Consider the following 25,339-nt stretch of genomic DNA (forward strand, 5'->3'; position numbering starts at 1 on the left):
AGCCTTTGGGCTTCTGAGGATGGTCTGCCATTCCCATTGTCTGTCAAAGGGAGTTGCCAAGATTGATGAAACTCTAACTTTTGTTTAGGGGAGTTGATTATAGATGCTAATATTTTTTAGCTTAGATTAGAGGATGCCCTGAGTAATTTTAGTCCTTCCTTCCTTGTTTCCTTCCTTCCTTCCTTCCTTCCTTCCTTCCTTCCTTCCTTCCTTCCTTCTTTCCTTCCTTCCTCCCTCCCTCCCTTCCTTCCTTCCTTCTTCCCTCCCTCCCTCCCTTTCTTCCTCCCCTTCCTTTCTTCCTCCTTTCCTTCCTTCCTTTCTTCCTTCTTTCCTTCCTTCCTTCCTCCCTTCCTTCCTTCTTTCCTTCCTTCCTTCCTTTCTTCCTTCTTTCCTTCTTACTGAGTACCTGCTGTATGTCAGACACTGTGCTAAAAGATACATAGACATTAAGACAATTAGAACCCATTAGGGAAGACTGACAAGTCAACTATTAGCTACAGTGTGAATGGGCCAAGAAGAGGAGGACAAGGGTAGGGGAGAGAACTTTCAAGCTGGAAACAGAAGTGAGAAAGGTGTTCGTGTGGGTGAGGGGGTGATGGTGATGGGCTTTCCAGGGAGAGAGGTTGGCCATACGATGCTGGCACGTTTAGGGTATGACAAGGCCTTGGGTATGGCTGGAGTGTGACAGAGGCTGTTTTTAGTAAATGATGGGAAATGGGAATTTAGTAAATTTAGTAAATGGGAAATGATGGGAAATCATATTCCACGTTAACAAAATCATAAGAGAGGGAGGTAATCAGATTTGTCACTTAGAAAGCTTCAAGGAAGATGGATTGGGTTGGGATAACCCACAAACATTTACTTTTAACGTGCGCAGTAGAAAATAATATATGGATGTAGAAAAAAAATTTGGAAAAAGATCATGACACATTTATTAGATAAAACCTAACATTAGCATTTACAGAGCTCGTTTAAGCTTGTTTCTCTCATAGAGTAAGTATTGTGTCTGTCCCTGAAAGATATTTTGTAACAGTTTGTGTATTATGAGGGGAGGTAGAGACAGAGCTTAACAGGATTTTAATAGTATCCCTAGTGGTTGCCTTTTGGTCAATAAGGCCTCATTTGCACTTTGGGAGATTTAATTATTCGAGGAGCTTGTTTTAAAGAGAGAAAAGCCAACTTAAGGGCTGCATTCTTTAAAGTTATAATTTGGAAGGGTGGGGGGATGGGTCAGCCTGGTGATCGGTATTAAAGAGGGCACGTTCTGCGTGGAGCACTGGGTGTTATGCACAAACAACGAATCATGGAACCCTACATCAAGAACTAATGATGTCATGTATGGTGATTAACATAACAATAAAAAATTTTTTAAAAAGTTATCATTTGGTAGATCTGAGACAGGTTCCAGGAGTGTACATTTATAGCGAGATCCCGGGTGATTCTGCTAGCCGTAGAAAACTTGTTTTGAACTCACTTCTGAGGTTTGTTTTAGAGTTTGTGCGAGTTTGTGTTTGATGGAGAGAAAGAAGTAGGAAGATAATATTCAGATAATTGCATCTAAATGTTCAAACTTCCCTCCATTCAACATCACATTGATGCCTACAGTCCTATCAATAAATTTTTGTTTTAACCACTTTGCTTGGTCAGTGTTTGAAGCAAAATTTTTTGACTACTAATGGCCCCCAAATTGGCTTTTTGAGGCCAAGGGTAGAATAAAGGAGGAACGCGGTTATTATTCCAACTGTAATACAGTCCTGATTGCAGGAAAAAAAGCGCGAAGCCCAAATGTCCCAAGATGTGACTGAATGCGCTGGGGATAATGTGTATTCCATTTCTTTTTTTTCCTTCAGTTTTTCGTGGGCTTGCTTTTGATCCTGCTCCTGCAGGTGGCAGCAGGTGTCTTAGGAGCTACTTTCAAATCTGACGTATGTACACATGATATTCGATAATTTTGCAAAAGTCTGAAAAATCAAAATACTACCTTCTGGCATGAATAATTTAACAATGCTTTTCAATTTTCAGTCCGAGCGCATCCTGAATGAGACTGTCTCTCAAAATATAAAGCTCTTAAGTGGAACAGGTGAGGAGGCCCAAGCCTTCCAGAAAGCCCTGAAGGAATTTCAAGAAAAGGTAATTGGAACTTATAGGCCATTTGGGGAATTGGGCGTCGGTTTTATGTTTACTTAACTTTTAACAGGTGTATTCCTTAACATAAAAACATGTCTCCATTTTGCAGATTTTGACTATTCTGTCACTGGGCAATAAGAGACATCCAAGAATATTTCTAACTTTGTTTCCAGCTTCTTATAAAGCTCTGAAGCAGTTTAGAAGGACAGAGATTAAGAAGATACGTTTATGACCAGTTAAGCCTCAATTGGACCAAATCAATAGTTGTTTCATATTTACCATCCAGCGGGAGAGTGTGTTTGGGGCACTTGGAAAGTCTCTCCCTCTTTCTCTCTGCCTCCATGTCTGCCCCACTCTGTCATAAAAATAACTACAGGTATCATTTATTGCCACTTAATATGTACTAGGCCTTACACTCAGTAGCTCACTTAATTTTTATGACAACTCTTTGAGAGGGATCGTATTATCTTTATTATCCCTCTTTTATAGATAAAGAGGTTAGGTCTTGGAGGGGTCTGACAGCTAATGAGTAATGAGATTGGAATTTGAACCCAGTTCTCTATTTTTTTTTTTAATTGGTATACCAGCCCCTCCCTTATTTACTTATTGAAGTTGCTTCTCTGTCTTTAGGGTAAAGTCAAAACTTGGGCAGGCGTTGAAGGGATTATACTCTCTGGCTCTTACCCAGTATTTTAATATTAGTGAACACTACTCCATAAGAATAAAACAAACAAAAACAAAACAAAAACCCTCCACTCTAGTCCAGTCACGTTCCTCTACTCAGGATCCCTTAAACAATTCTGCCTTCCTATCTTGGCATCATTCTCTCTTGTGGAAAATACTAACACTTTTCTCTTTCTTCCCAAATACTACGTGTACTTCAAGGCTTGACTACAGTACTACTTACTCTGTGAAACTCCTAATCACTCCTTCTTCATTCAGAATTCCCATCGTATGAACTACATGTAGCATTCAGTTCACGTGTTAGGGAAATTCTCAGAATCTCAGAGGACAGTTGGACTTTGTAGGGCCTTTAACTTGACTTCTCACTGATTGAAGTATTTTATATTTATGTTCATCCACTCTCTAAACATTGAAGAATTGAAAGTTCATCAGTTTTTGCCCATCCTATCCCATTTATATCTAAGGCTGATGATTAGTATGTTCATTCTTAGTTTGAAACAAAACCTGACTCCCTAGGATTTACATCATTTAGTCCTCGTTCTTCCTTCTGGACTTTCAGAGGAAAAAGAAAATCTACTGATGCTTCGGCACATTGCCACTTTTACTTTGACAATGGCTATCGTATGACTTCTAAAAGCTTTGCTTTTTAAGTTGAAACATCCTTAGTTTCTTGAACTATTTATCAGATGACTTTTTTTTTTTTTCCAGAGCATTCCCCAGTTCCTGTTTGAATAGACTCCAGCTTGTAAAAATTCTGCTTAAAGCATCATTTCCAAGAGCTGAAACCTGATAGTAGTCAGTCTCTGTTTCACTTCCTCTGGGGTGTGCTTTTCCCAGCTTCCCCAATAGCTGCATTTCTTGATCCTCTCCCCTCTAGCATCCCACTCTGGAGCCCAGATCAATCCAGGTTTAAAGCAGGAAGAATTTAAGCAACTCAGTTCTTCCCCTGGGTGGGACCATCCTTGATCCTCCCTGGTGGTTGACCTAAGACAATATGTACTATAGGTAACCACTGGATCTCTGGATTGAGTCCTGAATCACACTTGCTGCACATTGTCCCTGATATCCAAGGTCTCGGTACCAACCACGGGATTCTAAATGTTCTGTTTATTGTGGCACAGTTCTGAATTACTTCCATTCTTGTACACTAATCTTATGCCTGAAGCTTCCTATGTTCATAGAACTATAGTTCTTTTTTAATGCCCATTTTGAGTTCCTTCCTTCCTTCCTTCCTTCCTTCCTTCCTTCCTTCCTTCCTGCCTTCCTTCCTTCCTTCCTTCCTTCCTTCCCTCCCTCCCTTGCTCTCTCCCTCCCTCCCTCTCTCCCTCTCTCCCTCTCTCTCTTTCTCTCATCTTCTCTTCCTTTCTTTCTTCCAATGCATGGGGTCAGAGTGGGAGTGACAGGGGGGTGGGGCGCCGGGCTCATTTCTACAGAGCTGAATCATGTGCAGTGGGAAAGCATCCCATATTACATCCGCTCCTGATGATCCACTTTGTGCATCCCCCTCGCTCCGTCCCTCCCTCCTTCCTCTCTCCACCAGGGCTTTTCCTTTTTAGTAATGCTCTTTTGGAAAAAGAATCCTACACCAAACTCTGGCTGGATGACTTGCGGCCCCACCCACACATGGATAGAAGTTGTAGATACAAAGTGGTTTTCTCTTTGGATTTCAGAGAATTCCTCCCATGAATTCTCTGCTAACATACTAATGGAATGTGCTCCTCTTGGATTCTTGGTGATGACTCTTTGTCTAGAGGTTGTTGTATTATTCACTGTGCAGTGCCTTGGTCAGCCAGCTGTGATAACACTTTCAACAAATCCTGACCAACTTCTTCCTCAAATTCTCTCACATCTGATCTGGTGACCAGATATCATACCAAGTTTAGCCTTTCTACCTCCTACCGTGTCTTCTGTTTCTAAGCCTCCCTAAGGAATCCTGAGGTATATTGGGTGTCAGATATGGACTGATCTGTGAGTGCATCTAATGGGGCTTTAAAAAAAAAATCTGGCTGTCTATATCAATTAATATTATTCAAGATTATTTAATCAGAAAGCATGAGCAATTAATCATGTCTACCATGGAAACAGGAAAGGAAGTTATTTCAAGATTGCCCTCTTTGCTCCTATTGATTGACTTTGGGGCCAACTGAACTCTCTCACTCTTTGTCATATGAATGTCTGCTGAGTCATATATTTGTACAATTAAGGCTTTGAGCCGAAGTGCAAGACTTTATATCTACTTCCACTGAACTTGTTGGTTTGAGTCCATTGTTTGAACTAACTTTGGAACTTGATTCCATTCCCCAAAGCGTTAATCATCACTGTCAGCTCTATATCCACTACAGAGTTGAAAAGGTACTTTCCAAATATTTATCTGAATTATTCATATCAGTGTTGAACAGAGCATAATGGAAATAGCAGCCACCACCACAAAATAACAACAATAGCTAACACATACTGAGTACTTTCTACAAGCCAGGCACTGGGCTAAGCACTTCATATCTTCACAAGAATTTTCCCATTTTTTTCTTTACAACAAATCTACGACTTACATATACTGTGAGCAACTAGTATTATCTGCATTTTACAGATGAAGAAACTGTGGCACAGAGAGGTTCAGTAATGGGGTAATGTGGTCACCCAGCCAGTAAGTGGAAGTTTTCTCGATATCCTGGCATTATAATGCATCTGAGCCTAGAAAACCATGTAGTCTTGGTTCTATTTTCTTCAGCAATTTTTTTCTACCTTTTCTTCATGAAGAGTTGTCTTTCTAATAGATTAAATAGAACAAGATGAGGGACAGTTACTTCTCTCTTTCATCTAATCATATGATGTGCCATATACCCTGAATCATTGGGTTTATTGCTTCCTTGTTTTTCCTTCCCAAAACATGACCATAGATTCCTTAAGTGTTTGCCCACATTTCAGTATATTCTGGGACTTCCTTGACATTATTTTAAGAGCTTCATCCTTCATTTGCATCCCTCCCCCATTTTGCGGATATCCATATAAAATTCAGGCTCACGGGAGGCTCACTAAGCATCTTCTTTGGCCTTTGAGAAGCCTCTCACTCTTTTCCTCCTCTCCTCCAAAAATGATCAAAGATCATGAGGTGGAAATTTCATCTTTTTAAAACCTCTCATCTCAAAAAAAAAAAAAAAATAAAAAAATAAAAAAAAAAAAATAAAACCTCTCATCTCTTTTGAACAAAAGTTCTTTAAAGAGAACTTGATTTTCTCATGAACTCTTTGGAAGCTTCTTTCCCCAAATCTAGGATACGTAGATCTGATTCAGCCCCTCTCTTTTATCATTTAAAACTAGGTGAATTTTTCATCTTTTCTCCAACTTCCTCAGACTTGTGCATCTGCAATCCTATTTTTCCTTCATTAATATTAAGACCAAAATGGAAGATTCCTTCATTTTTGCTTCTACATCCAGAGAAGTTGGTGAGGTGATTTACATGACATTTTAGTATAGGAAACACCTTAATAATAGTTTCAGAAAAATAGGATTCAATGTATTAACAATGTTTTTTTTTTTTTTTATCTTCTTTGGTGATTGTTTTTTTATATCTACTTTTCATTAAACAGTTTAAATGCTGCGGTTTGGTCAATGGAGCTGCTGACTGGGGAGATAATTTTCAGCAGAATTCTGTGTCATGTGAATGTCCAAGTTCGTCAGATTCTTCTTGTGTGATGTATGAAGGCAAACATGTTTACCAACAGGTGAGAACAAATCAAATTTGACACGGTAAATGGTTCTGTTGATTTTTTTCCACAATGAGTCTTTACAAAAAAAATTAAATTGCAAGCAAATACAATAGGAATAATGATATAAACGTCCCAGGAATTTACCCCCACCCAAAAATTTAAAGATAAAAGCAGATATAAAAAAGTAAAAGAATTTCGTTTTTTTCTGTGAGTCTGATATCATTTAAAGTCAACATTAATAGATCAAAGAAATCCACTGCAAGGAGAAGGAAAGTACAAGCTAACTGATGAAAGTTATCTCATCCTCATTAATGATTAATGACTTTAATCATTATTCTTCTCTACTTTTTCTTTTTTAACATAAATCCTAGAAATCCATATTTTCACTTTAGTTTGCAAAATAAAAATTCCTTTTTCTTATCAAAGGTTCCTTTTCTCAAGTAATTGTGTAGGTATAAAGACTTGACCTTTAGGGGTTTGGCTCTGGATGTTAAGTGTTATCAATCAATTTGCCTAATTATTGCTCCAATTGAGAAGTTGCCTCAGACATTTAAAGTCAATTGGAAAAGCTGGGTTTGTCTTTTATGTACTGTAGATGTCATATTTATGTCACTTGTAGATGTCAATATGTGAATGTTATATTTCTTATTATTGCTTAATTCATCAAATATGACTGACCACCTCCTATGGGCCAGGCCTTTTACCAGCCACTGGAAATCCATTCCTGACAGGCACAATGTCTGCACTCATGGAGCTGTTGCTCAAATAATGAAGAGAGAAAGAAAACTAGGCAACTTCATTTCAACGAATTATTTGGTGTTTCTTAGATAGGGACAAGGTATTACATGACCCTATCTAACACAGTCTTCAGGGTTCACAGATGTAATATCTATCTCTTACCACAGGGCTTTACATAAATTGTTCCTTCTGCTTGGGAGGAATGCATAGGAAAATGATAATTGATATTAATATTTCATTTATTTGCTGCTATTCTTCAGTGCTCACTATGTATCAGACAGGCCCTTGCTAAAATCACACATACTTCTGGACCCTCCAAGAGATTATAATCTAGTTGAGAGAAAGATGCATAAAAGCTATTATATGTCAATGAATTAATTTCTGTAATACCTGAAGATTATTTTCATTTTGACATTGGTGTAGTAATGGCTACTGAGGTTAATTATATAGTAGGAAGTAGAAAGTATCTTGGGGGAAATTTCTCTCCCACTGGCTGTCACATTCCTTTTGCTAATCTCATCAAAAATCAGGAGACTCTGTTCTAAAGGGGAATTGCTGTTACTTGTACTTAACATAATTCAAGGGGAGAAGTTATCCCAACCAGACTACAGAGCAACCATGTTTTTTATTATCAAAGTAGTATCATTAAACAGTTTCATTCTTACTTTTTATATTCCTCCCGACCTAGTTTAGTGATGTGATATCTGCGAGGAAAGAGGGGAAATAAATATGGTGTAAATGAATGCAGTTGCCACTTAGGATGATGAGGACATTAGTAAATTCAGTTGCAGATTGTTATTTGTTGCCTGTTAAAGATTCAATTCAAAGATGTTTTTCCACAGGATAGATTTTTTTTATCCTAAAAAGTAATAGATATTCCCTCCAAATTCACACATAATTCAGCAGAAGATAGGCTGATAGCTGCACCAGTTTCCCAAAAGGAGGGTCATAAATTCATAAACTACTTCCATCTGCCTTGTGTCATTTGCAAGAAGTCTGGAAAAATAAGAAATCTGGAATGGCCATAATTCACATTTCTCCCCTCTCCCCCTTTTGCCAGGATAACCTGGTTATCTGCAGGGGAAAGGGGGAGAAAACTCCTCAAATATAATGAATGTGACTCAGTAGATAAGATCATTAATCTCATAGTTAACCCTAAATGACATAATAATTTACTCTAATATTTACCACTTTGGATCAGATGTGAATGGAGAAACCCATTACATTCAAGAATGAGAGGGAAAAGACTGTTTTACTCAGCCTTATGGAGAACTTCTATTTTATTAACCATAGCAATATTTTGTTAGCCCTCTGTGCATATAAGACTATCACAGGGATGATATATTTTCTGGCAATACAGGTAATACCACTATTACATTGTGTAGTATTTTTCCATTTTGAAAATTATCCATATAATTTACAATTGTTAGAATTTTTAGGTCTGGTCTGAAATGTTATAAGCTTGAAATTGCATGCTAGTTTGAACATATTTCAACAAATGTGGCAGAGAGGCTAGTTTCTAAATTCTCATTTTTATCTGAAGTAAAGACAAAATAGTGGACATAATAATTTTTTTCCGTTTTAAAGTAAAAATAACCCTGATATAAATTATTAAGGCCTTTTTTTAAAAACCTTGTTTTAAAAATGGAAAATTTGTGCTCCAATTAGCTGAAACCCCAACCAGGGAACTCTTTGCTGCAGATTACAAGCTTAAAAATACACAAAGTGATACTAGTTCTAAAATGAATAATTGAAAGTTAGGATAAAATTATTCCTTATACCTAAAGATCCCTAGATTTATCAATGAGATAGTTGAAGCAAAATTTTACTTCTCGGTGCTTTCTAACGTATGAACAAGCCACAATTAACAACCTTTTGGAGCGGGGTGGAGTGTCGCATGGTGGAATGGCAGAGTGAAATAAGCCAATTCCTTTTTGTTGACTGTTCCTCTGTAGCAATATAAAAAGTCAACCCAATGGGGGGGAAACAATCTTAATTAAAATGAGGCCAAAATTTTGATTAAATGTAACTTTTTATGTTTTTTTTTTTTAACAGCCATGCATTTCTTTCATAAAAGAAATAGTTGCCAAACATTTTCTCATTGTTATTGGAATAGCATTTGGACTGGTGGCTATTGAGGTACAGTATAACCTTGTATTGTTGACTCTTTATTCATTCCCTTGTTTATTCATTAATTCCAACAAATATTTATAGTGAGCCAAATATAAACAAGGTGCTTGAGAAAAACACTGGGTGCCAACTGCCCAAGGTCTAGCATTTTGTTCTAGCAGTCTTCAGTCTGGGGAGAGGATTATAATCTATCAATTCAGCAGGGCTGAAACCATTATTTATGAATGATCTCTCCACTGGGAAACAAAAATTGAATTAACTTACACAGTTCTTAGTCCCAGATATCCTTTTCCTGTTGAAAACTAGGCCAAGAGTTAAAGTTTCCTGAAGTTAGAAGAAAAAGCACCAAACAAAACCAAAACATGACCTTTACAATTTCTTATCTCTCTTCCCGATTTTGAAGCAGAACATAAAAACTCAAGAGTGTGGGGAGCTCTTTTCCTGCTGTTCTGTCTAAAGAAATCTGACAGTTTTTAAAAAACTAGAGACAGGTGCCTTAAAGACTATGGGCTCACTTGAAGTTTTAAAGGAAATTTGAGATTTATATATTTACTCTCATCATTTTAATTATTGGTGTTGAAAAAAAGTCCTGTAGACTTTTATAAACCTGTATAGGATTTTTTCTTGATGGATTTTCTTGACATGACTTTTTTAAGAACCTGAAGATGCTTTGTACATGGCCTAAAATTCTTTGCTAAAAAAGATGAACTAAAACTATTTCAGAGAAGCATTTTTGGAATCATTCCAGATCTTGGCTAATTTAGATATCAAGTGAGTCAATTCACTCTTGATCCCCTGTCAGGACATTGTTAAGAATCCTAATAACGTGTAAGGTGTCTTCCTGCTTCCTACGGCTCAGGGCTGGCTAGGTCAAATGAGTAACTTCTGCTTCACTCTCGTAGATTGCTATACAATGTCCTCCCTGGGATTTCTGGTAGCTTTCTACCTCTTAACTTGTGCTACTTTACCGAACAGAGAGGAATTTTAGCTGGGATTGAAGCAATTTAGTGTTCTAAGTGGTCCTTTAGGTTACTAGTAGAGTTTGAACAGCAAGTTGGGCTGTTGAGTATTACTTCCTTGCAGTCCAAATTAATAGGTCTAAGTATGACACATTCTGTGTCAGTAGATATGGATAACTTTCTTTTTTGTCTGATATATGATGTATGTCAAATGGTGCTATGCACCGGGTCTGCTTCTCTTTTGATTCTGCCTTTTGTAAAATGTCCTTTGCTGCTTTGCTTTGTATTTTGGGTTCATGCAAGTTTAGAAATAATGAGCTAATGGTTGTAGAGATGAGTAAGGAATCACACATAGATGTACTCGTACATTTATGAGCATAAAACACACGTACATATATGTTGGTGGAGTATACTTTAAATGAATGATCGAAAGATCAGGCTTTGAATGAGGTATTCTGTGTAAGTGTCAATAGAAGTGTCAAATCCATGTTATACTTGAATTCAGACAATTGACTATGACTGGCTACAAACCACTGATGCTTTTAAGAAACTTCTTGGAAGCAAATCCGGAGAAAATAAGAACATAATCAACTGGGGAGATTGATGTCTCTCATATCATAGCCAAAGGCATTGCCAAGAATCTAAGTACATCTAATGGAAAATAAGATTACAAGAGGAATAGCATTTCAGTATTTTGTGAAATTGGTATATCCCGTGTGTTTGTTACATATTTAGATATCTTACTGTTGTTCTAAAGACACGTATAGGAAAAAACCTTAGTAGAGTAATTTACCATGGAGTAATTTATAGGTATGGAATTTATACAGTAGTATATAGCAAAGAGTTGGTTCAAAGAACAGTTTGCCATTTTGTGCTGTTCACTCCCTCAATCTAAAACCTGCCTTCCCTCTAGGATTTGAAGAGAAAAAAATCATTTTATATTCCCTCTCTTTTAATTCAAAAAGGAGCTTTGAAAATATCCAGTCCATAAAACTATATCCAAAAAATGTGCATTAGTCTGTCTTATAGGCATTAATACTAGTTGCCTAACAGGCCTTTATCCATTCTGTTTCCCAAATTCAAATTCAAGAAAACACAAATATACATAGAGAGAAAAATCCCTCTAATAACTATTTTTGAGAAGGAAATAGAAACAAATGTCTTCCTGCAGAAAATATATTCAAACTATTTCCATAGGCAAATATCACACGAAAAAAATCACCCTCTGACATTTAGACCTCTGATGATAATCTGCTTAGGCCCAGGCTGTGAGGGACTGGCCAATAGTTATTTCCAAGGTTCTGTTAAGACCACATCCCTGAGGGATTTTTCTCGGATAGGATGTCAGGCATCTATGCAAAATGCTTTATTTTGTAAGAAAATTTCATCTCTAGACATTGGAATTCTCATTATTCAGCATTGACTAACCAGACTATCGTATGTCTCCTTACTTGACTACGCAACTTAACAGCACAAAAAATGAGCAGCACTTCCACTCCTCATTTTAATTTGGGGGGAAAAAAAGCCATTGACATTGATCGTCATCACTGTGTAGGATAAACATTATCTTGACAGGAGGTCCTAGGAACAGAGAGAGAGAGAGGGAAATGAGAATTTTATAACATTTTTTGGACTGCCTGAGAATATGGAAACTCATGCACACTACTTAGCACATTTATCCCAAGTCTTAGCATACATCACTATGTGATGAATCTCTTTTAATTATTTCTGTTTTTATGAACAGTGGTAAATTATCTTTTCCAATGCAAGAAAGTGTGATATTAACTGTCTACTCTGCTGATGAATGGTGGACTTCTATTTCAAGGATGTGACAGTGAACGACAATAGAGAGTTGCCTTATCCCAATATTTTGGCCATTTTCTTTCTTTCTTTAATTAATAATTAATTTATTTATTTTTTGCCCATTTTCTTTCCTCTTCCCTGATACTTGTCTCCCAGACTGAAGGCTTGGGACCAAGGGAAAAAAAGAAAAAAGAAAAAGAAAAAAAAAGAAATTTCAGGGCTTTTCCAGGTCATTCTAAAAGAATGTTATGGATGAAACATTATTTTTGTAGAGAATTGGTATCTACTGTTTTGTTTTTAAGAAGGAATAAATATTGGGCAGGAGTTCTAGTTTGAAATGCATTTCCAGGGAAGAATTAGTAAGCAGGATGCCTCAGTACAGTAGGAACACTTGGGATGACTCAGCATAAATGGCACCTCGCTCCCCTCCTGCCTCTGGTGGGGAGGAAACTTTCCATCTGTAATACACATGGGTCCTTTCCATCATTTCTGCATCGAGCCACAGCAGGACCAGGCACTGACTGCAGAGTCAAGGAGGGCACGTTTGGGGGCCCCTCATTCTTGGAGAGCCATTTAAACGAGATGGAAATTATGCCCCAGGTTTTCAGCTGTGCTTTTTCACTTCAAAGGAAATTCCTGAATTAAACTATTCCCCATAGATTTAGAAGCTTTTTAAGAAAAAAAAAAGTGACTTTCTTCATTCCTCTTGCAATGCCTAAAAATATGGCAGGAGAAATTCTAGACTCCTTGATTTTATGCACATGATCTAAACCAGATGATCATATAACCCTTCCATGGAAGCAGTAGGTATATTTAGCCCCCAGAGGCCTGAGTTCTCCAGAGCTCCAGGGTAGATGCCCCACAGAAGGGTGTGTGTGTTTGAGAAGGATGGGGTGCTCTGGGGCAGCCAATACTGCCCAACAGGGCCAGTTAGAAGCGGATTGGCTAGCTAAAAAGTCTGATTAAAACACAAAAAATACTCAGAGAGCTTTCCAATGCTCTTTGTCCCACTGGAGGCTCCAATTTCCCAAGCAGAGAGATGACTTAGATAAATAAGATTAGAATTGTCAGGAGCCAGAATCTTTTCATGTGTAATGTTCTTTCTGTCTATTTATAATGTCTCCAGCATTTAAATTCCATGTTAATCTTGTTATTTTATTTTCTAGGTACTTGGTCTGGTATTTTCTATGGTCCTGTACTGCCAGATTGGGAGCAAATGAATCTGTGGATGTGTCGAGCTATCATCCATCAAGCCCCTTTAACATTTTGCTTTGTTTTGTAACTTTAAAATATACGAGTGCTGTACACATTAGGAGCAGCTGTCTCATTAAAATGTCTCATTTAGCTAGATCACAGGTATCTTCCAGACACATTGAACATATTTAAGATGTGAATGACACAAGGAAAATGATATGAATGTTATTTTTACTAAAAATAAAAGTAACCTTGTTTATGCTGGTGTATTTCCATGTCTGATCATTGTGTTCAGGTGGTACTGTGCTTAAAACATTCATCTGGAGCCACCCAGTGGATTAATCTTCATTGCTAAGGGGCAGATAGTGCCATAGTTAGTTAAAGCAGTGATCTGGGCTTTTCAGAAGCAACGCTCTCTTTGTGTGGTATATCAACCATTGGTGATAACATTAAGTTGAACCTCAAGTTGAAAAAATTAAGAGTGGCCCAGCTGAAAGAGTCAACATCTCTTTTCTGTTTGTGCTACTCTTTACTAATGGTATCTCTTTTTTCTCCTAGCTATTGAGGCAGGGGTGGGGCAAGAAGATCTGAGTGCTGCCTTTTAGTCTTTGAATCTCTGGTACCTCTTTGGATCTTCCTCTGGGACATGGATATAACTGCTTTTATCTTTCTAGTTCTTACAGGCATTTTTACATTTTACTTTTTATTTAGGTATAATATACACGCAATAAAGAGAACAAATCTTAAGACTCCACCTGTGTAAGCACTTTCTAGATCAAGATATAGAACATTTTCAGCACACCTGAATGCCCCTTTATTCTGATGTGCTGGAGCTGGCTCACACCAGCTCTCCAGGGCAGACTGTATATATAACATGTGCTCAGTGACATCACATTGGTAGCTTGAAATCCACTGTGGTGGGAGGATTGATACCATGGAAATTGGAAATGCTGTAAAATCAGATTTTTTTTTCTTTTTTTTTGAGAGGTGTGTTGGTAATCGTTTACCAGTATATCACTGCTCTCGCAAGTTACCTCCCCAAAGGTAACCACTCTTCTGATCTCTATGGCCATAGATTCATTTTGCTTACTCCTGAACTTTCTATAAATGAAATAGTAAAGTAGGTACTCTTTTTACTCAACATTTTGTTTGTGAGATTCGCCTATATTATTGTATGCAACTCTAGTTTGTTCTCATTGCTCTGTAAAATTCCATCGTATATGAATATATTACAATGTATTTACCCACTCTCCTCTTGATGGGTGTTGGGTTTGCTTCCAATTTGGTGCTAGTATGAATAAAGTTGCTGTAAACATTCTTTTATATCTTTTGGTGCTTATAGGTACTGATTTCTGGATAGGTATGCAGGGGTGGGATAGCTTTGTATTTGTATATTTAGATTTAATGGGTTCTGTCCAAGAAATTTTCTGAAGCGGTTGTGCTTATCTGTACTCAGACTAGACAAGTAGGGTAGACTTAATCTCCTCTCTGAGGAGGAAGGGAAAGAAAGGCAGTCATTATCAAATGGATCAGAGTGGGGAAGGAGTGGGAAACGGGGGGCAGGGGGTGCATACTGGGCTGGGTTGGGCAACCTAATTCTGTGCTCGCCTGTTGCTGATAAAGATAACTATCCTTTTCCGAGCACCTGTCATCACCTGAGAACTATACCAGAAACTAATTTTATTGTCGTATTTCTTCTTACCACATGCTTATGAACTAGATACTATTATCCTCATTTGGCAGGGAAGAAAATAGAGACGTCTGTGAAGTTAGGTAACATGCCTAGAGTAAAGCCATTAGTGGTCGGCAGAACTGGGATCCAAACCTTGACATTTGCCTTCCAAACCTCCCAAACAATTGCCTCCCAAATGGATCATGCTCTATTTGGCTTTCCCATATGTCTATTAATGTACTTGCCATATTTTATTTTAATCACCTGTTCCTGTGTTTGTCTCTGTTAGTATACTGCAACTTTTTGAGGGCATTGATTGTTATTTGTCTTTATGTCCCCTGTACCTATCACAGTGCTTACCACACAATAGGTGCTCAGCAAACTATAGCTAAAACTAATACTTAGATTTATTGAGAGCATGCTGTGTGCCCTGTGTGCCTAAAAATAATCAAAGCACCTTGCATAGAGTAATTCATTTAATCCAGAACAACCCTCTTAGGTTAGTACTATTGTTTGGCCCACTTTACAGACACGGAAACCAGAGATGAATGGGCTTAACTAACTTTTCTTAGGTCGTGCAGCCAGCAACTGCAGGAGTTGTGATTCAGTTTAAGTGACTTGAAACCTGGGCTCCTTATGTCATGTCATTTTGCCCAGTGTTGTTGGGAGAAATAGATAAGGAAATGAATATGGAAGTGCCTTTTGCATAGTGTCAGGCACATATTAGGATATTTTATGGTAAACATTTTATGGTATCAGTGATATAAAGAGCTGTGTCAGGGTAAGCAGGAAAGCATAAAACTCTCTTAGCTATTTCAAACAACAGAAATACAATGCAGGGAATTGCTGTATTGGTCAGCCAGGGCTGCTGTAACAAAATACAACAGACTCAGTGGCTTAAACAATGAATATTAGAGAGAGAGAGAGAGAGAGAGAGAGAGAACTCTCCATTGTCTTCTCTCATTAAAACACTAATGCTAGCAGATCAGGGCTCCACCCTTATGACCTAATTTAACCTTAATTACTTCCAAACAGAGCCACACTCAGGGTTAGGGCCCAAACATATGAATTGGGTGGGGAGGAGGGATGGGGTGGGGGGGGCGGGGGGGGGAGCAAAATTCAGTCCATACCAATTGCTTACACAGATGAAGGAAGAAATAAGCAGCCGAATGGGAAGGCAAGGTAAACCAGAGATTAGCAACTGTGGGGAGTCACTACCACCTTTAGAACTGGAGGGCCAGAGATGGTGTTACCAGATCCCAGGATCCAGTACCACCTGGCAGAAGATGGAACCATGGCAGGGACAGCAGAGGAAGGGCTGGTTAGCAAGAGTAGGAGCCACGGAGGTGACTCAGAAGCTATCGTCACAACAGAGAAAGGGAGAAGTGCCCTGGATTCTTTCCTCTGGCCCACTCTTTTGCCAGTACCTCCCGTTGGCTGACCTCATCTAGAAACCCAAGAACAAGGGAGCCTGGGAAATGTAGTTTCCTCCGACACAAAGCCAAGCTAAAAATGGCAAGGACGGGATTGAGCAGATGGAGAAGACTGTCATAGCAACTGGACATTTAGAGAGCAAGCACAAGGGGCTGAACTTGTTGATTAAAGGGTAGTACAACTGGGCAAAGTATAACTGACATTAAGATTTTCATGAGAAATGGTACAGAATTTCCTGAATTCTTTCTGTTTTGATCAAAGTTCAAAGTATTTTAAGGATAGGGAGGACTTCAGAGCAGTTGTTCCTTACTGGGGGCCATCTGTCCCTCAGGGATTGTGTGGCACTGTCTGAAGACAGTTTGGGTTGTCACAACAGGGGGAGAAGGGGAACGTCACTGGCATCTAGTGGGCAGGGGCCCAGGTTGCTGCTAAATATCCCATAATGCACAGGAATGTGCCCCCATAACAAAGAATTATCAGTCCGAACTCCCCATAGTGCTGGGATTGATTGAGAAAAACTGCTTTAGAATCACATCTGAATAACAAAATATCCTCTTTCCAGGGGTCAGTAAAGTGCGTGTTACCATGGAAAGTGAACTGGAGTGGAGTCAGGAGTCATCCTAGACCAGGCTCCAATAGGTTGCTGGCTTTGGGATTTTTGCAAATCACTTAACTTAAAGTTTCCTCCATTGCAATTAAGAAATTTTATCTAGAAGAAGATATTTATCTGCTTGTGATAGTTCATCAAAGTTTTAATTTTGGTCTTTGGTTACTGAAGGTGATTATGAGGGAAACTTTTATTCTCTTGTAGTATATTAAAATTAGTTTTAAGAATAAGCTCATACTTTACCTTCATTCCTCCCAGAACAAACTGCCATATTCAAAGACATATTAAATTGTTTAACCAACATAAAAGAATAAAATAAAAGATAACTGTGGTCAAACTGATTATTCAATGTAGATGGAAATGTTTCTTCCAGTTAAGAGAAATGTAGGAATTATGTTCGTTATGCTTAAGACTGTAGTGTTGCACAAATTTAGATATAGGTAATCATATTAGCTTTTGGCAAATGCTTCCCAAATCTGTCCATTTCTCTGCTTCCCTGTTGCCACCATCCTATGTGATCTTTCTTACTCCCTCCTGAAGTAGAAACAACTAATAGTCTACTCAACATCCTTTGTTTCTTTGTCTACCTTACTCGTATATCTTGATTTTGTTGGCGTATAATGAGCCCAACTAAAATATTTTGTTTCCCATCACCTACTGTAGCGAAACTCCTCTTTAACACACCTAGCAAAGACACAAACTAAGAACACACATAATTAGTGAGTGTTTCTCATTTTCCATGGTAGCAGCCTGATCCCATTTTTAATTATTCTTACAATAATGTAAGAGCATCTTTCAAGAGACTGAATTTACTAGACCAAACTTAGAGCATTAAAGTAGGATTTTATCATTTTGATAAAAGAGATACTGTCTGTCAGTGCCTATAATCTAAATTGACCAAGAGTCACATAATTTGAACTGTCAACAGTTGGAAAGTGTAACTTTTGTATCCCAGAAAGGATGACTGTCTTGGGTGATAATGCAAGCCTTTGCCAAACACTCTCTACTAGACAAACACAGCCAGCTGCAAAAGTGGGATATTGTTCCAGATCATCTCAAGGTCTGTTTCTGGACTCTTCGTGTGGTTCTATCCTTGGTCTGATACCATAACTGTTGAATGTCATAAGGCTTGATATAAAATAGAATAGGCTCTCTTACTTTGTTATTCTTCTTAAATGTTGTGGTTACTCTTTGCCCTTGCATTTCTGTAGAAATTTTAGAATCAGCTTGCCAATTTACACACACACACACACACACACAGAACCCTACTAGAATTTTTATTGAGATTGTTCTGAATTTATAACTTAGTTTAGGAAGAATTGACATATTTATAATATTAAGTCTCCCCATTTGGTATAGCTATCCACTTATTTAGATTTTCTTTAATTTCTCTTAATAATGTTTTAGAATTTTTCTGTTAGAAATCATTCTATTTAGGGCGGAGCAATGAGAGAGTAGAAGACCTAGATTTTGTCTTTAATCAGGAATTCTGTGAATAGGGATCAACCATTCAGAACACCTACGAACTCAACAGGAGATCAAAGAGGAGAGTAGCAACAACTATCTGAACAGAGAAGCGACCACTTACTGTAAGGTAGGACGTGCAGAGAAGTGAATCCGAGGTGATATTCGGGAGGATAGACGGCGGGGGAGGGGCCTCCGCCGGCCTCTTCTGGCAAGTGATAGAGCCGCGGAGCACAAAATCGGAACTGTTAGAAGTCGGCTCCGCTGAGGGATGTCGCTGCAGTGGCTAAGCAGGGGGTGGAATCCTCCCGGGACAGTGTGGTCTCAGGACCCTTGGGGTCACAGAAAGACCGGGGGTGCCTGAGTGCACCAGAGCTCCCAGGTATCGGAGCGGGGAAGGCACTGCAGAGACGGAGCCGAGGCGTGGGCTCTCAGCTCAGGGTTGCCATAAACTGTGATCCGCGGCCCAGTCGGGCCACTGCTCCTCCAGCAGGGACCCAACAAGCGGCAGGTCCGGGGAGACTCCCCTTCCTTCCCGGGGAGAAGCGGCGGGGGAGTGCACCGCAGGGATCTGCTGGGTTTGGAGACTCCACACGGGGTCGGGTGCCAGAGATAGCAACGCTCGGTCATAGGCCGGGTGAGCATGGAGTGCGGCCGGAGACCGGGGACAAGGGAGTGACTGCTTTTCTCTGGGGTCGCACTGAGGAATGGGGCCCCGAGTTCTCAGCTCCTCCCGGTGGAGATTGGGAGGCCACCATTTTTGCCCTGGTCCTCCAAGGCTGTACGGAGAGCTTGCAGGGAACAAAAGCTCCTGAGATCAAACCCGAGCAGCTTGCTTAGCCCGGACCGACAAGGGCGGGGCAATTCAGCCTCCGGCAAAGACATTTGGAAACCATAGCAACAGGCCCCTCCCCCAGAAGATAAGCACGAACAGCCAGCAAGCCAAGACCAAGTTTACCGATCAAGGAGAACGGGAGAACTCCAGCGCTAGGGGAATACTGCACATAGAATTCATGGCTTTTTTTTACCATGATTCATTAGTTCATCAAAGTTAATTTTTGTTAACTGTTCTTTTTTTTTCTTTTTCCCTTTTTCAACCAACATCTTATCAATCTCTTTTTTAAAAAAAAAAAAAACATTTTTTATTTTTCATTTTTAGAGTCATATTTTATCCCTTCATAGTAGTTACCCTTATTTTTGGCATATATATATAAGTTGTTCTCTCTTTAAAATTTTGAGATACAGTTTCTTCTAACAGATAAAAATATACCCTAAATCACTAGTGTATGGCTCTGTTCTAGTCTCCTGCCTGATCACATTCTCTCCCTTTTTTCTTTTTTTTTTAAATCTTCTTTCTTTTTTCAAACAACTTCTTATCTTATCAAGTCCTTTTATAAAATCTTTTATAATTTTCATCTTTACAGTCATCTTCTATCCCTTCATTGTATCAACCCTTATTTTGTACATATATGTCTTTCTTCCTTTAAAATTTTAGGAGGCACTTTTTTCTAACAGACCAAAATACGCCCAAATTCTAGTGTGTGGCACTGATCTATGCACTAGCCTGATCATATTTGATCACATTCTGCTTTTTTTGTATTGTTCTGTTTTTGTTTTTATCTTTTTTTTTTCTTTTCTTTTTTTCTCTTTCTTTTTTCTTTCTTTCCCTTTCTTTTCCCCTGGTATCAGGTCTTTTCTGATTTGTATACAGTATATTTGCTGGGGACGTTGTAAACCTGTTAGCATTTTGTTCTCTCATTCATCTATTCTCCTCTGGACAAAATGACAAGACGAAAAAAATCACCTCAGCAAAAAGAACAAGAGGTAGTACCGTCAGCCGGGGACCTACTCAATACGGACATTAGTACGATGTTGGACCTAGAGTTCAGAATCATGACTTTAAAGATACTAGCTGGGCTCGAAAAAAGCGTGGAAGTTATTAGAGAAACCCTTTCTGGAGAAATAAAAGAACTAAAATCTAACCAAGTCAAAATCAAAAAGGCTATTGATGAGGTGCAATCCAAAATGGGGGCACTAACTGCTAGGATAAATGAGGCAGAAGAGAGAATCAGTGATATAGAAGACCAAATGATGGAAAATAAAGAGGCTGAGAAAAAGAGGGAGAAACAACTACAGGATCACGAGGGCAGAATTCGAGAGATAAGTGATACGATAAGACGAAACAACATTAGAATAATTGGGATCCCAGAAGAAGAAGAAAGAGAGAGAGGGGCAGAAGGTATATTGGAGCAAATAATAGCAGAGAACTTCCCTAATGTGAGGAAGGAAACAGGCATCAAAATCCAGGAGGCACAGAGAACCCCTCTCAAAATCAATAATAATAGGTCAACACCCCGACTTCTAATAGTAAAACTTACGAGTCTCACAGACAAAGAGAAAATCCTGAAAGCAGCTCGGGAGAAGAGATATGTAACCTACAATGGTAAAAATATTAGATTGGGAACAGACCTATCCACAGAGACCTGGCAGGCCAGAAAGGACTGGCAAGATATCTTCAGAGCACTAAACGAGAAAAATATGCAGCCAAGAATACTATATCCAGCTAGGATGTCATTGAAAATAGAAGGAGAGATAAAAAGCTTCCAGAACAAACAAAAACTAAAGGAATTTGCAAACACGAAACCAGCCCTCCAAGAAATATTGAAAGGGGTCCTCTAAGCAAAGAGAGAGCCTAAAAGCAGCAAAGATCAGAAAGAAACACGGACAACATACAGTAACAGTCACCTTAGAGGCAATACAATGGCACTAAATTCATACCTTTCAATAGTTACCCTGAATGTAAATGGGCTAAATGCCCCAATCAAAAGACACAGGCTATCAGATTGGATTAAAAAACAAGACCCATCCATATGCTGTCTGCAAGAGACTCATTTTAGACCCAAAGACACCCCCAGATTGAAAGTGAGGGGTGGAAACAATTTACCATGCTAATGGACACCAAAAGAAAGCTGGGGTGGCAATCCTTATATCGGACAAACTAGATTTAAAACAAAGACTGTAATAAGAGATGAGGAAGGACACTATATCCTACTTAAAGGGTCTATCCAACAAGAAGATCTAACAATTGTAAATATCTATGCCCCTAACGTGGGAGCAGCCAATTATATAAGGAAATTAATAACAAAAGCAAAGAAACACATTGACAACCATGCAATAATAGTGGGGGACTTTAATACCCCCCTGACTGAAATGGCCAGATCATCTAAGCAAAAGATCAACAAGGAAATAAAGACTTTAAATGACACACTGGACCAAATGGACTTCACAGACATATTCAGAACGTTCCATCCCAAAGCAACGGAATACACATTCTTCTCTAGTGCCCATGGAACATTCTCCAGAATGGATCACATCCTAGGTCACAAATCAGGTCTCAACCGGTACCCAAAGATTGGGATCATTCCCTGCACATTTTCAGACCACAATGCTTTGAAACTAGAACTCAATCACAAGAGGAAAGTCGGAAAGAACTCAAATACATGGAGGCTAAAGAGCATCCTACTAAAGAATGAATGGGTCAACCAGGAAATTAAAGAAGAATTAAAAAAATTCATGGAAACCAATGAAAATGAAAACACAACTGTCCAAAATCTCTGGGATACAGCAAAGGCAGTCCTGAGAGGAAAGTATATAGCAATACAAGCCTTTCTCAAGAAACAAGAAAGGTCTCAAATACACAACCTAACCCTACACCTAAAGGAGCTGGAGAAAGAACAGCAAATAAAGCCTAAACCCAGCAGGAGAAGAGAAATAATAAAGATCGGAGCAGAAATCAATGAACTAGAAACCAAAAGAACAGTAGAACAGATCAACGAAACTAGGAGCTGGTTCTTTGAAAGAATTAACAAGATTGATAAACCCCTGGCCAGACTGATCAAAAAGAAAAGAGAAATGACCCAAATCAACAAAATCATGAATGAAAGAGGAGAGATCACAACCAACACCAAAGAAATACAAACAATTATAAGAACATATTATGAGCATCTCTATGCCAGCAAATTAGATAACCTGGAAGAAATGGGTGCATTCCTAGAGATGTATCACCTACCAAAACTGAACCAGGAAGAAATAGAAAACCTGAACAGACCTATAACCACTAAGGAAATTGAAGCAGTCATCAAAAATCTCCCAAGAAACAAAAGCCCAGGGCCAGATGGCTTCCCAGGGGAATTCTATCAGACATTTAAAGAAGAATTAATACCTATTCTCCTGAAACTGTTCCAAAAAATAGAAATGGAAGGAAAACTTCCAAATTCATTTTATGAGGCCACCATTACCTTGATCCCAAAACCAGACAAAGATCCCATCAAAAAGGAGAATTACAGAACAATATCCTTGATGAACATGGATGCAAAAATTCTCACCAAAATACTAGCCAATAGGATCCAACAGTACATTAAAAGGATTATTCACCACGACCAAGTGGGATTTATCCCTGGGCTGCAAGGCTGGTTCAACATCCACAAATCAATCAACGTGATACAATACATTAACAAAAGAAAGAACAAGGATCATATGATCCTCTCAATAGATGCAGAAAAAGCATTTGACAAAGTACAGCATCCTTTCTTGATCAAAATTCTTCAGAGTATAGGGATAGAGGGTACATACCTCAATATCATAAAAGCCATCTACGAAAAACCTACAGCAAATATCATTCTCAATGGAGAAAAGCTGAGAGCTTTTCCCCTAAGGTCAGGAACGCGGCAGGGATGTCCACTCTCACCACTGCTATTCAACATAGTATTAGAAGTCCTAGCCACAGCAATCAGACAACAAAAAGAAATCAAAGCCATCCAAATGGGCAAAGAGGAAGTCAAACTCTCACTCTTTGCAGATGGTATGATACTTTATGTGGAAAACCCAAAAGACTCCACCCCAAAACTGCTAGAACTCATACAGGAATTCAGTCAAGTAGCAGACTATAAAATCAATGCACAGAAATCAGTGGCATTCCTATACACCAACAACAAGACAGAAGAGAGACAAATCAAGGAGTCGATCCCATTCACAATTGCACCCAAAACCATAAGATACCTAGGAATAAATTTAACCAAAGAGGCAAAGGATCTGTACTCAGAAAACTATAAAATACTCATGAAAGAAATTGAAGAAGACACAAAGAAATGGAAAAACGTTCCATGCTCATGGATTGGGAGAACCAACATTGTGAAGATGTCAATGCTACCTAGAGCAATCTACACATTCAATGCAATCCCCATCAAAATACCATCCACTTTTCTCAAAGAAATGGAACAAATAATCCTAAAATTTGTATGGAACCAGAAGAGACCCCGAATAGCCAGAGGAATATTGAAAAAGAAAAGCAAAGCTGGCGGCAACACAATTCCAGACTTCCAGCTCTATTACAAAGCTGTCATCATCAAGACAGTATGGTACTGGCACAAAAACAGACACATAGATCAATGGAACAGAATAGAGAGCCCAGAAATGGACCCTCAACTCTATGGTCAACTTATCTTTGACAAAGCAGGAAAGAATGTCCAATGGAAAAAAGACAGTCTCTTCAACAAATGGTGTTGGGAAAATTGGACAGCCACATGCAGAAGAATGAAACTGGACCATTTCCTTACACCACACACAAAAACAGACTCCAAATGGTTGAAAGACCTAAACGTGAGACAGGAGTCCATCAAAATCCTAAAGGAGAACACAGGTAGCAACGTCTTCGACCTCAGTCGCAGCAACTTCTTCCTAGAAACATCACCAAAGGCACGGGAAGCCAGGGCAAAAATGAACTATTGGGATTTCATCAAGATAAAAAGCTTTTGCACAGCAAAAGAAACAGTCAACAAAACCAAAAGACAACCGACAGAATGGGAGAAAATATTTGCAAATGACATATCAGATAAAGGGCTAGTATCCAAAATCTATAAAGAACTTATCAAACTCAACATCCAAAGAACAAATAATCCAATCAAGAAATGGGCAGAAGACATGAAAAGACATTTTTCCAAAGAAGACATCCAAATGGCCAACAGACACATGAAAAAGTGCTCAACATCGCTCGGCATCAGGGAAATCCAAATCAAAACCTCAATGAGATACCACCTCACACCCGTCAGAATGGCTAAAATTAACAAGTCAGGGAATGACAGATGTTGGCGGGGATGTGGAGAAAGGGGAACCCTCCTACACTGTTGGTGGGAATGCAAGCTGGTGCAACCCCTCTGGAAAACAGTATGGAGGTTCCTCAAACAGTTGAAATTAAAGCTACCATTCGATCCAGCAATTGCACTACTGGGTATTTACCCCAAAGATACAAATGTAGGGACCCGAAGGGGTACGTGCACCCCAATGTTTATAGCAGCAATGTCCACAATAGCCAAACTGTGGAAAGAGCAAGATGTCCATCGACAGATGAATGGCTAAAGAAGAGGTGGTATATATACACAATGGAATATTATGCAGCCATCAAAAGGAATGAGATCTTGCCATTTGCAACGACGTGGATGGAACTGGAGGGTGTTATGCTTAGTGAAATAAGTCAATCAGAGAAAGACATGTATCATATGACCTCACTGATATGAGGAATTCTTAATCTCAGGAACAAACTGAGGGTTGCTGGAGTGGTCGGGGGTGGGAGGGATGGGGTGGCTGGGTGATAGACTTTGGGGAGGGTATGTGCTACGGTGAGCGCTGTGAATTGTGTAAGACTGTTGAATCACAGATCTGTACTTCTGAATTAAATAACGCAACATATTTTAAGAAAAAAGAAAAAGAAGAAGATAGCAGGAGAGGAAGAATGAAGGGGAGTAAGTCAGAGGGGGAGATGAAC

At 38.9% G+C, this 25,339-nt stretch overlaps 1 protein-coding gene across 1 annotated transcript in view; it reads left to right on the forward strand.

Annotated features, from left to right (window-relative positions):
- Nucleotides 1-13,611, forward strand: part of TSPAN8 (tetraspanin 8) — a 75,650-nt gene extending 62,039 nt beyond the window's left edge. Inside the window, exons 6-10 of the mRNA XM_027594963.2 lie at nucleotides 1,851-1,925; nucleotides 2,023-2,130; nucleotides 6,399-6,533; nucleotides 9,312-9,395; nucleotides 13,315-13,611. Coding sequence (XP_027450764.1) covers nucleotides 1,851-1,925; nucleotides 2,023-2,130; nucleotides 6,399-6,533; nucleotides 9,312-9,395; nucleotides 13,315-13,368 — 456 coding nt within the window. The 3' untranslated portion in view covers nucleotides 13,369-13,611. The remainder of the gene's footprint in view (nucleotides 1-1,850; nucleotides 1,926-2,022; nucleotides 2,131-6,398; nucleotides 6,534-9,311; nucleotides 9,396-13,314) is intronic.
- Nucleotides 13,612-25,339: the final 11,728 nt, after the last annotated feature.

Source organism: Zalophus californianus, chromosome 9, assembly GCF_009762305.2.
Source record: "Zalophus californianus isolate mZalCal1 chromosome 9, mZalCal1.pri.v2, whole genome shotgun sequence".
Classification (NCBI taxonomy): Eukaryota; Metazoa; Chordata; class Mammalia; order Carnivora; family Otariidae; genus Zalophus; species Zalophus californianus.